This window comes from Cupressus sempervirens, chromosome 5 (assembly GCF_028749045.1).
Source record: "Cupressus sempervirens isolate cs-2001-9-10 chromosome 5, ASM2874904v1, whole genome shotgun sequence".
NCBI lineage: Eukaryota > Viridiplantae > Streptophyta > Pinopsida > Cupressales > Cupressaceae > Cupressus > Cupressus sempervirens.
This window is the reverse complement of record NC_143122.1, coordinates 218,099,045-218,112,365: the sequence shown is the minus strand read 5'-3', so window position 1 is coordinate 218,112,365 and position 13,321 is coordinate 218,099,045. Positions and strand designations below refer to the sequence as shown.

General features: G+C 35.3%; 1 protein-coding gene across 13 annotated transcripts in view; it reads left to right on the top strand.

Moving 5' to 3' along the window:
- The first annotated feature begins 5,623 nt into the window (after positions 1-5,623).
- The window catches only part of LOC149555204 (phosphatidylinositol 3-kinase, root isoform-like), a 130,211-nt gene continuing 122,513 nt past the window's right edge, over positions 5,624-13,321 (top strand). Inside the window, exons 1-3 of one of the 13 annotated variants that reach the window (XM_089829267.1) lie at positions 5,624-5,757; positions 7,269-7,375; positions 7,562-7,706. In XM_089829267.1, the coding sequence (XP_089685393.1) occupies positions 7,601-7,706 (106 nt within the window). In that variant the 5' untranslated portion in view covers positions 5,624-5,757; positions 7,269-7,375; positions 7,562-7,600. Of the gene's footprint in view, positions 5,846-5,893; positions 6,032-7,233; positions 7,376-7,536; positions 7,707-13,321 lie in introns of those variants that run through there. The other 12 variants (XM_089829272.1, XM_089829269.1, XM_089829277.1 and 9 more) reach the window with 12 other exon arrangements.

Sequence of the window (13,321 nt, the reverse complement as noted above, 5' to 3'; positions counted from 1 at the left end):
CGTTGTTTATGTTTAGCTCAATACCCACAAAGAGATTTCCAAGAGAGATTCCTTTCAAATTTATAGGCTTGTGAATTTTCTTTTGTTGTATTGCAGAACAAGAGCTGTTAGTTGAGGAACATAATGCCCAACTTAGTTGTCCCTTGTGATGTAAAAATCTAAATCTCTATATTTTGGAAATTTTTAATACCAATTCAAAATGAATACCAGATTGTCTTTGGCAGCATCAACATCAAAATTCTCATAATCTTTGGAGTTATTTGAATACGAGTATCCCACTCCAATTGGGCTCTCAACATATAGTACATTTGTTTCTTTATTCCAAGAGTATGGATCGTCCTCCAAAACACCATGCCTAGGTCTAAAAGGACCAGGCTCTTCAAATACTTCAACCCCAAGTGATGAACATTCGGGCCCCTTAGTGAGCCTCAAGGCTAATGGCCTTGATGTGGTTGTAGCAACATCAACTTCCACGAAATAATAAAAAGGGCTCGGATGCACTAATGGTGATATAACCAGCATACTGCTTGAACCCTTCATCATTTTGCCCTGGCAACCTTTCCACAAGATTAGATTTTGGAGCTCCAAGAACACTGCTGGAAGTGTAGTATTCTACTATTACATGAAGAACAATGCTTCATTCTTAAAACTTAAGTACACATTCAGTCAGATTCATTTTTCAAAAACCCAAACTGTGCTTTTTCTATCTTGCTGGAAATGTGCTTTTCTCTCTTTGAGTATATATGTTGTTTGAAAGAAATGATCTGTTATTTTGTTGTTATGAACTTATATAATTGCGTGACAACATTTCATTTCTTTTTTCACACATATTGTGTATGTTGCCTAACATTTCCAAGAAATTTCTAAATGAAGATTCAACCTTAAATCTTTTTCTGTACCAATTCCATCAAAGCTAGTAAGAGGAACAAGATTTTCAGTAAACTTTATCAATACCTCTAGAATCAACTGTACTTGGTAATTGTTAGCGGCATTAATTCTCAAACAAGGTCTTGTGCAGAAAATTTTATTGTTCAGGGCTATTGTCTTATAAGAAGACACTACTCCACCTTTAGAGGCTAAGCAAGCATGTCTCCAATGCTGCATCTGAAATCTAACTCTTTCCATAAAAATGATATCAGTGGTAGACTTCTTTTGATATGATGAGGCTAGATATGCTACAATCATCTTTGTACTCCTATACTGCTGCTTTAAAGAAGCCTCTTGTAGTCACTGCTCTCTTTGGCGAATCCTCTTCACATTCTTTTCTTGCTCAGTATTTTGTGCCTTGAGCTGATTCAGTTTTTTTTTTGCTGTTCAGCAGTTGTTTCAGTGTTGCTCTTTTATAGCCACCATGAAAGATATATGTTATTTCCCTTTGACTTATTTTCAACAGTGCTCTATTTTTCTTTGTTTGCATGGTTTTTTGCATTGAAACCTTTTAAATTTCACCATTACTTAAAGTATTTCCTGTGCTAATTTCTCATATTATAGTTGTTTGCCATTTGTGATGTTGATCATTATTTACTTGCTGTAGCATATTATCATGTGAGGTTCGAGCATGGGCTCGTGACACTCACAATGACTTTTATTTCTTTCTTCCAACTTCTCTTCTATTTGAAATGCATCAATAGATAGAATATGTCGTTGTAGAGATAGTTAGTCATTGCTTAGATCCTTCGGGATCTAACATCAGTTGTTTCCATGTTTTTGCAGATGCTGGATATCATGGAGCTCGGAGCTAGATGAGTGCGCCAGACAGAGGGTTTATAACTAGTCAAAGCAACAGGCAATGACTGGTTATCTCTACTCCTCTTTTCTTTCATTCATATGTATCTGTTCATGTATTTCTTTATGAAAGAAATGTAGTATAGTGAGCTATACTCATGGCTTGTGTGAGATCTTTTCCGTTCAACATATTAATTCATTTCATTGCTTGAAAACATCAATGTATATTTGAAAGTAAAGAAATACAAAGACATTTCTATTGTTTGAATGAAATGAATGGCACTTCTGTACTTTTATTGCATGTATGCTTAAAATTTTACACATGTGCAAAATTTTAGTAACAGTGACCTGGTCTACAAGGTTTGACAGTAATTGGTTTGGTTGACAGGACAGAGGAAAGTATAGAGGAAAGAAGAAGATACTAGTAAATTACTTGTTTGAGCAGTGAGCTTTTCTTGTACTTGAAATTGCATGTTTGGGCAGTGGGCTCTTCTTGCATACATTATACCACAACTCATAAAAGGGTTGGAATCTCCTAACAGGGACTCATTGTACTAAATGTTGTAACATACTCCTAATAGGGTCTACCCTCTAACAAGGAATAGTTATATTAGTACATCATCTTGTGGGCATCATTCCCATTGGGGTTTTCCCTCTAATCAAGGGTTTCCCTAGTCAACATATCTGGTGTAATTGTCTATGTGCATCTTTGTATGGTTGTTGTTTACTTTGATTGAATGGTTAAGTTTGCTTAATGAAAATAAGTGGTTTAATTATTGGATAATTGATTCATCCCCCCCCATCTCAGTTATCTTGGTGGACTATTGTTTCTAACAAAACCCTTAACAAATTAATTGGGTTCATACTATAAGTATTGTATGACCTCTACAAATTTTCACATTTTGTAATTTGAGGACTGATGTTATAAAGTATTTGTCAAATCAAGGTACACAAACCTTTAAGTAAGACCTTGACCTTGTATCTCAATTTTGGTAGACTCCTTAAGGTCTTCGGGCATATTGTCTTCAACGCAAAACCTTTTTTGAGGATGAGTAGGATAAAGAAGAAGAGAACCTTATTGATCAACTTGAATGACATGTCCCAATGAAGTCCCTATATAATATTAAAAAAGCCGTAATGGTAAAGGACTATTAGGTATCTTTGACCTAAACATGAACTCAAAGGTGAAATTTGCTACACATAGTGGAGTCTTAATTCCAAGTAGAAATAACTAATAAAGAGATGTGAATGTACTAGGGGCCATGTCAAAAGGTAGCCTTAACAAACTTAACTTAAACAAAATTTAAAATGAAGGAAATCCCTAGTAAGATATTAGATGACAACCACATGGACCTCATAAAGAATCTAGGTGGAGTGACCCAAGTCTTTAAGATACTTTAGAAGAAATTCTAGCAACATAGTATACACTAATAACACAGTTCTAATACTAATTACAAGCATTGCCAAAATCATGAACAAACAAAACAACAGTTGGAACATCTAAGTTGTTACCTTATAAATGACTTTTAAAATAAATTTACAAGGGTGTTTTACTAACAGTTATCTACAATTACAATATAGAGTTTGAATATCACACACTCAACCATTATAACCAATTACAACTTAAATAGAAAAATCCCCATAAATAGGACATTATATTATTGTTGAATTAATGAATGAAGGATTTTAAGGATGTCCACAAGATCAAACAGTCTAAGGGACCACACAATCGCAACCTTAAGCTAACTCCAAATTATTTTCCAAGTCAGACCTCCTGCTATGAATCTTGACAATCAAACTAGAGGCTTGGTTGATCTTAACCTCCTCGAATAAGATGTGCATGTTGTCTGCCCTTGGATTGATTTCATATTGAGCCTGAATGTCATCATACACTATACACTCAATAACAAATTGCCATTTAGTCTCTATTGCGCCTATCTCACAAAACCAACAAATCTTTTCTTCACAATTTTCTTTGCGCCTTTTCCACCTATGTGTCTTGTATATGAGGTGATGAGAACTCGTCCTCAATTGAGTTGCTAACAATCTAGCTTTCCCTTTAGTAGTTACCCCTAGGTAAGCCTTATCATCATGTTCCCAAGTTGGGTTAAAAACTTTGATGTAATTGGCCTTTTTCTGACCTACCTTATTAGTCCACATGACAATCCAAAATTTTTCTATGATAAACTTTTTTATTTCTACATTGGTATTAGGGCATTCTTGTGACTTGATGTCCCACTTACTCAATCACTTAATGTTTCGTTTCATCCTTTTTTTTTTTTTCATGTGGTCCAAGTCCTATTTCATCACAATCTTAGGCCATCATTGGTTATCTATGTTTCCAATAACTAATTAGCCAAGTTATCTTTACCTCCTCAAATTTTACATCCATAAAGAACAACCACCAACGTAACCATCAAAATTTAATAATTTTTTCTCCATTTTCCAATTCTAAAGCTAAGGGTCCGTTTGGTTAGTGGAATTGAGATTTCTACAAATCTTGGTTTAGCAAAATCAAGGTTTTGCAAATCTTCATTCCTATTTCTAGGATTTTACTTGGAAATGTTTGTTTCACTTGGAAGATGTGTGTGAAGCCACATTTTTTTGCGTAACTTGGAGTTGAAGGTAGACTTCAAAAAGTAGTCCAATATATTGTTTTTACACTCCTCCAAAAAAAAACCAGGTTTTGATTTTCAATTCCTACTTACTAGTAGGAAGTCAAAAAACCTAGTTTTGAGACAAAATTGGAAGTCAGGTATTCTAATTTCATTTTGCCAATTTTGAAACAAACGCAAAATTTTTTAAATCCAGATTTTGAAAAAGCCAATTCCTGTCATCTTCCACAAAGTTTACATAATAACCAATAACTAAAGGAAGGGGCTCTGCCTTCCCCTCCCAGGTCCTCTAGGACCACCTCCGGGCCGCTTATCATCTATATCGTATGGTTGAGTTGAGTTGCTATTCAAGGCAAGGCAAGGAGAGTGCTCCCTATCTCTGCTCACTCTACTATGGGCTTGGGGGGCACTTGATTCATACTTTAGTCACTTGAAAGCAGGGGCAGCTATATAGAGTTTAGTTGGCACCCTATACATAGGTGTGGATATAGATATGGCAACAGGACGAGATAATATATCCATGAAGATGATAGGAATTGACTTTTTCAAAATCTGGGTTTGAAATTTTTTGCGTTTGTTTCAAAATTGTCAAAATGGAATTAAAAAACCCGACTTCCAATTTTGTCTCAAAATCAAATTTTCTGACTTCCTACTAGCAAGTAGGAATAAAAAATCAAAACCTAGTTATGTTTTTTGAGGAGGGTAAAAACAATAGATTGGACTACTTTTTGAAGTTTGCCTTCAACTCCAAGTTTACACATAAAAATGTGTCTTCACATGCATCTTCCGAGTGAAACAAACAGTTCAAGTAAAATCTCGAAAATAGGAATGAAGATTTGCAAAACCATGATTTGGCAAAATCCTGGTTTATACAATTCCACAAACCAAACAGACTCTTACGTGTTTTTCGATTTGAAATAATTCATGCCAAACCAAACCGAATGTGCTTTTGAATTACATGAGTTTAAATAAACATCATTTTCTTGCTTTAATCACCAACTTGCTTCTAAACATTTTAGGTTATTACTTGCTTTCCCTCTTCATACTTTATTTAGGATGCAACTATCCTCTCAAAAAAATGTACAATTGACCAATTTTCAGAAGATCAAAAAATTTCAGTGTTTCATCTTCATGATTTGCTTAGTTTGTAGTCCAAAACAACAAACGATTTGCAAAAAAAATACCTATGTTTTCATGAATCTGAAAAAGAAGAAGATAAGTTTTGACTTTTTTAGTTTTTGGTATTTTTTGGTAGAGGATAGCCTGTCCCCTTTGATGTACCGCAGCTACATTTTTCCCCCGAATGTCCCAAGTCAAATTAAATAAACGGGAGTTAAATATCGAAAAAAAATTGGATACCAACTAGAATAACAGACACGGCAGCAACTGGGGCCTAAAGGAAATCCCAGAAAAACTGGTACATTTTCAAATCTCTACCAAACATAACAGAGCCGCAATTGCTTTAAATTATTCCATCGTGTTTGTGCTTCCTTTCGTCCATGAATGTAAGCACACTTTTTGTTGCTTCTCACCCGATTCGTTTAACTTCTTCCTTCGTTTATCAATGTCGCTTATTATATAATGTGCGCGTGGGCTGAGCTAGGGTTTTTATGTCGTTGTGTATGTTCGAGCTGTGCAGAAGATATCTCAAACAAACAAAATTACATATGAAAGTTCGCTTTTGCTTTAAGGTATACAGTTATAAGGAATTAACCATCAGATGCTTATAAATTAGCAGAAAGACACTACAAGGGATGTATAACATATCGTGATATTTATCCAATTGGGTTTTTATTGTTTGCTTTAACTCATTACAGAGCTCAATCAACTGTAGCTGCTCCGAGTAGGTAGAAACCTTTGAAAGCACAAAGTTATGCAATTTTGGTGAATTTAAATTGAAAAAAATTGACCTTGTAATAGGTTATTATCTAAGTGTTTGTTGTCATCACCGTTGCGTCAATAAGGATGTGGTTTGGCTCCTACTTAATTAATGAGGTCAGTCCCGTGAAATTGGGAAAACTTTGAAACACAGATGGAATTAGAATAAGTATTTTCCATAACATTGAAGCCCCACATTTTTAACTCACGAACAGCCGGGGGCTGCTGAAGAGAGGAGCTAAATTTTTCTCAGTCTGCTTGTTTGCTTACAGTTCTTAGAATTATTCGTTTTCACAGAAAATTTGCCATTGTATAAGTATTAAAAATCAATAGTATCACTTGCCCAAGAAAGTCAGCTAATCTTTTTAAAATACATTTTATCATTACAGTTTTCTAACAGGGGCATCTTTGTTAAAGTTACCCAGCTCTCCACATAGGTTGAGGTACAGAAGATAAAGCCAGTTGCAATTGATAGTTTATCCAATTTCCAATTTTATGACGTGTCGTGAGGATTTGAACCTTGGGTATCGGCATTGTAATCCCCTAGTGTCTTTACCTTGCTTGTTCCATTCAGCCAATAAGCCATGATTTATGTCCGGCATTTCATGGTAAATTTTATCTAATTCTTTAGCTGATGATGAATGTGATAGCTAAACAGCTATCGACGAGCATTGCAATTTGTTTTTAATCTAAGTTTTATTTTGTGTTGCTTTTTGGTTTCTGTCAAGCAAGTCAGCTAAAGGTACATTGAATCTAGTTCGATTAATTTTGTTTTTGTTCCATTAGCTTATGATTTGTTTCAATGTTTTTCCACTTTGTTTCTCTAAATCTGTCCATAAAATGTTCCCTGCACTTTACTTGTGTAGATTTGTTTTTGAAGTCGGCCTAACAGAATTGCGAACTTTGTACTTTTCTTTCATGGTACTCTTTTAGGTTGTTTCTACTATTTCAGATTGATTTTGAGCTGTTTAAGTCTAAGGATCAAACCTTAGCTCACACTTATTATCTTCTCAAGTTTGATACATGGTTGCTGAAGAAGATACCTAACAGGTGAAACGAATTGGTTGCCAATGTGGGGATTGTACTGAATCTTAGGACTCAACTCAGGCCTGTGAATGGTGAAAGCCCAAATAAACTGGCTGGCTTCAAGGGCAAAGGCAACTCCTTGACCCTGCATGCATGCATTTTTATAAATACATATTTTTTCATCTAATTTCAATATATAATTTTTTGGTTTGGAAACAATTTGATTCTGGCTCAAGGGTTTTGATTCTTTGAATAGAAATTGAATTTCATTTTCTGACTTAAGTGTATGCAGAGACCTGATATTTTCTATGGTGCAGAGCCACGGAAATTTGTGGTGAATTATAGCATATGCCACAATGAGTGGGGATGAATTTAGGTTCTTCTTGTCCTGTGACATTAATTCGCCAGTTGCATATCGAGTGGATAGACTTGAAGGCAATCTATCTTTTAAATCTTCACCAGGTACTTCTCTATCTGCTTGCTTTTAAATGATATTAAAATATCATCTCTTTGGACAGTAAGGAATGCAATGGATGACATTTGTAAAGGAATTCATTTCTGTAGCTTGAGTTTAGATTCATAATTGTTTCTTCATTTGGAATCTTGGATATTAAGAGATTACCTTCGTTAATTTCTAACAGCTCATTTTGAAACTGCATGTTAGTCTTCTTTGAATGCAGTCTGATCACTTGTCAATGCTGTTGAATCTTATCATCTTTATTGAGATTGAGATATGTGTTGTTATACACACAAAATTCTTCCCATTTAGATAAGTATGAACCATAGTTGTTTATGAGTTTGGTAATGATTGATAAGAGATGTATCATGCATTGAAACTGGAGAGAAGGTCGTGGCCTATCTTTTTCCTCCAGCTCAACATATTTCTATGAGCTTATAAGTGGAAGATGATAAATCTCACCTTCATGCATGGCTTGTTAAAAGTTTTACTAGCCATAGGACTTGGTCCATGCCACATAGAAACGTCATTGCTGCTTCTGTTTTGATGTTGATCTCACCTGCTACCAGTACTATAACAGGAGGTTTCCTCTATTTTTGTTCGGTCACGAGACATAAGACTTGTGCACCTACACCAAGGTCAGCCTATCTCCTCAATATCTGTCAGTTAATACTTACCATTAAGACGCTAGACCTGGTAATGCATGTTTGAAGTGTAGATAACACCTGAAACAATTAGTTCATAATCTAAAGCTAATAGTGAAGTAGGGAATATACATGAAACATGGAACTGAAAGTTTAGGTTCAGGTGCAGAAAATTCTTAAATTCAAGCTGAAGATTTTCGAAGCATTGCCTTCTTTTGCATTGGTTGCTGATCTGAAGACCTTAGAAATGGTGATACCTAGCCAGTTTCTTTGTTAAAATGTATGCAAGGTCTATAACTTTGCAGAAGCCACAATCTTTAAAACTAGAAACTATGAATTCTGGTTCACCTGCCTGGAACCCTGGTTTGTCTAGGGTTTAACTGGTTCCTGGTTTGGGCCCAGTACGCCTGTAGGTTCGGACGTGGTTTGAGCCAGTAAGCCTGGTTTGTCTGGGAGCGAACAGAAATAAAAAGAGAACTAGGGCTAATCAGTTTTGAACTGATGACTTTCACCACATCAAGGTGACACTTTACCAATGAGTTATATCCCTTTCCTATCTCAATCTAGAAGGGAAATCGTAAGAACTTCCCATTCCCAAAGAATTGAGAAATTCATCAAAACCATATCATTATTCTGCTGAACTAGGGCAGAACCAGGCAGACAAAGTGTAAACCGTGTACATTTCCATTGAGAAATATTCTATAATTCAGTGCGGGAAACAATTATTACAGAATGAATAAGATCTTTAACATTGCAAAACAAAATTTGCTGACAGATATTTATTATATCAAATTAAATTAGCCTCAAAATTTCTTTCCAGTGATTTTTTTATCTCCAATTACTGATAATGACCCTTGTCTGATTAATTGCAAGATTTTCTATAGTGGTAAACTATATTTTAAACATTAAACATTATCTTCAATAGCTGAAGGGAGTTGTAAGCTACCTTTTTAACATTTTTCAACGAGGATGTTAATTACAAACAATCAAGCTTTATGTATAGTGAAAAGTAATAAGCATTTGAGGACTTGGAAAGCAAGAATTTTGTTGGTGCATCTGACCCCATTGGCATTGACACTATTTGTGAATCAACCAATGATTCATAACTCGCTGCAGATTGCGCGGGTATTGACTACCCGCTGGCCAAGTAAACCTAGCCCACTACTATGACCCGCATAGCCTGTAGGGCGAGGGGGTCATGCCATGACTTGTCGGGTCCACGGTCTATGACTCGACTAACAACAATCAGGCATGTCTTAAAATAAAATAAAAAATAATGCACATTTTCCATTTTTTTATAAAAATGCTTTCTATTTTGCCATAAAAAGCATTCTATTTGATTGTTATTTTGAGTCATCCATGCAATGCTTTTGGATGTGAGTGCAATTCGTCCATGTTTGAGTACATCCAGTCGAAGAGGCGTAATGGATTGACTATGGAGAGGTTGAATGATCTTGTCTTTGTTCATTACAACCTCTGTCTTACGACCAGACAAATTTTGGACACTGACTGCTCTGCGATCACCCAAGTAGAGATCGATCTAGAGTTTGAGTGGCTCACCGAGTCTACCGATCCTATCTTCACGGATGAGTGGGTTGAGCATGTAGATAGAGAGCTTGAGGTTGTGGCTATGGAAGAGGAAGATAGAGCATGATCAGGCACCTGCAAAATTGATATTGATCACAGTGACACCTCACATGCAGAGACCATGGCTTGTCAGTTATTCAGGAATCAGAACCTACCTTAGACACCTTTGTAGGAGGCAGACAAATTACTCTGAGGCTGAGGCTGAGCCATAGACTTGTTTTTGTTTACACATTTGTTTGGGAACATTTGATGTCATGGTTTTCATGGATTTTATATACATTTGACAATATTTATAATTCTGCATATCTATGTATTCTATTTCCTTAAGCTACAATTTACAGTCGTACTTATGCGATGGATGTATGTGTATGTGATCAAATTAGCTTTATTTGATGATGTTATAATATTTTAAACTCTTCAATAATGGGTGCATGAAACAAGTTTTAAATTATTAAAAATATCCGCTTTTTCATTTAGTCGAGTCATAGCGCAGTTGTTGCTAAGTCATAGGTGAGTTATGGGTCAAGTTGACCTTGCCGAGTCATAGTCGAGTTTGAGTCGTAGAACTATGAAATCAACTAATACCTTTGATGATGAAGAAGATGAAGATGAACATTTAAATAATCCATTAGATTGAAAGTCAAAACATGATACTTGAACTCAATATTGTTATTTTAAGATTTTGTTGATGATATGATGCCATGATTACAAGTTTATGGTGTTTTTGTTGTTTTTATGATACTATGTGACATTCTACTCTTAATTCATGCTTCTAGGCTGCACATATTTAAATAATTTTTTTGCATGTTTTTGTACGAATGAACCCAAACCACATTTCAAAATTTAGCCGTACTGGCGAAGTGGCTCTTCAAACCAGAACTTGAACCTGAATCTGAATCCGCAACTTAAACAAAAAATAATAAATACCAAAAGAAGCTCCATGCATACGTCATTTTATCTGCTCCAGGAACCACTGTAGACATGATAGAGAGATAAACCCTCTAAAGGTCTATCTTCAAGAATTTGGCTATAATTAGTTGCTGTAGTCATTACTAGCTGATTTTCTATGTTTTGGTTTTGGTTAGTTTGCTTGAAAGATCATCCCTACATACGATTTGAGCAATGTCTGGCATAGTTTATTAGTTACTGCTCATCTATCTTGAAACAAATCCATCATTTCCCTCCTGTTCCAGGAGATGTGCTGCAACCTTAGAAGGATGCAATTTTCTTTTCAGGTACACAATGAGAATACCAGTAACAGTAATTCTCAAAAAACGAAGAAAAAGAAACTTTGCACCATGTTGCACAATCACATAAGAGTTTGAGCATGTAATTCTCAGTGAAAAGTGCAGCAGATTATATCAAGAGGTATCAGTTACGTGTAAAAACACCATCCTTTTCTCAACCCCATAAGAGTGCAACTACTTCATTATGATCCACAAGGTACATGGATGATTACTTTGCTCATTTCAGAACATTTCTTGACTCTCGCAATAGAAAAACTGATTACTTATGAATCCTGCAACATGCATATTTTCATCTCTCGAGTGTCACTTATCTACACCGCTCCCCCAAGTTTCTGGGAGAGGATGACAAGGGATGGCAGGATGTGTTTCTAGTATGGGAATTTGTTGTAGTCATTTTTCAAGAGACAAAATGGGATGACTATTAGGACAAAAAGTAATTAAAACAAATTCAAATATCCAAATGACAACACTGATAAAGCATTCATTATAGACAATAGAGAAGCTTAATAAATAACATGTACATAACACTAGACTCAAATTGAGATTTTGCATTAGCATTTACATACAAATTAATAAAATTTAAAGTCTTTCATTGTCAATGTGTGCATATATACAAGAAATACAACAAAATGCCCAAAGGCTGCCAAGTTTCAATTACATAATGACAAAAAGATAGAAAATATATAGCTCTCCCTAATTAGATGATGCATTTAGTGGTTTGTTAAAAAACCTGAGCTCTAGTGTAAGTCATTGCTACTATGAAAGTAATGGAACCCCAACCAATCCCTTCTATGTAATTTCTCCTCATCAATCTATATAACATCTTCAAGATCAACATAAGAGTCTAGTGATATTGAGCAGTACATTGATCTTGTAGACGTATGACACTATGTACAGCCACAAACTTATTTGATTCTCTAGAGGTAAAATTGTTCTTGAATAATTGGATGAAGCTATGTTAGAAATAAGGAATACTTTTTGGGGGGGTTGGAGAGTGTGAATCAGTGTTCCACAAACTTTTGCCTAGCTATGGATATCATTAACAATCTTTTAACTTGCATATATTATCAAACTGAAAAGTAAACATAAGAATAACACAATGAAACTCATAACGCCATTATTTGTTAACTAGGGAAACCCTGGCCAAGGGAAAACCCCTATGGTGTTACTCATAAAATGATCCACCAATCAAAAGTATCTTGTGAAAGATATTGACCTTGTTAGGAGTTTGTTACATCCATATAGTGTATTTTTCCTTATTAGAGGACTAGGCCTTGTTAGAAGCCTCAACCATGTTAGGAGTTGTGATTACAATATAAAGTGCAAGATGAGTCCACTGCCCAAACATGCATATCAACTGTACAAAGCTATTTATAGAGATAGGAGACAAAAACCTTTGACTGATGCTGATATCTTCAATATCTGATCAGTCCTTGTAGTTCCTCTTTACAAAACAATCATACAACTTATCTGCTCAAATCTGAACATCAAATTCACATCTATACCAATCACGTGAAATGCACATATAAACATTACATCATTACAATGCAATGGCACACATCACCAAACAAAAAGATAAGTCCTTTTTACCAAAAACTTTAGTCCAGTCAGCCTTGTGCTGCTTTGCACATTACCAAATCTTCAAATCAGGTTCTGTCACGTGTGGGTTAACATCTGGGATGCCGTCCCAACCTTGTAAAGCAATTATTTTGCAAGACGAAATAATTCCTTAACCAAAGTACGAATACTTTGCTGTTTACTTTGTTCTGTCCTGTCATACCTGTCTCTGGTAAACAACCCAAACTCATGCAAAACTTAACATTTCTTTCAGTGGTCTTGTACACGTGCTCTCCGGTGTCCATACCACCTTCCTCTAAGTCCACATAACTTCATGTGCTTCTAGTGAAGCTCACCGAACAAAATAAGTTACCCGTAGCCTGTATTCCTACTTTATACTTAGTCAATTTTCTGAGTATTTCTTCATTGCCAACACAATCTATATAACATCTTCAAGATCGACATCCCAATGTGATGCTAGAGTCTAGTGATATTGAGTACTATATTGATCTTGTAGACATATGACACTATGTACAGCCACAAACTTCTTTGATTATCTAGAGGTAAAATTGTACTTGAATAATT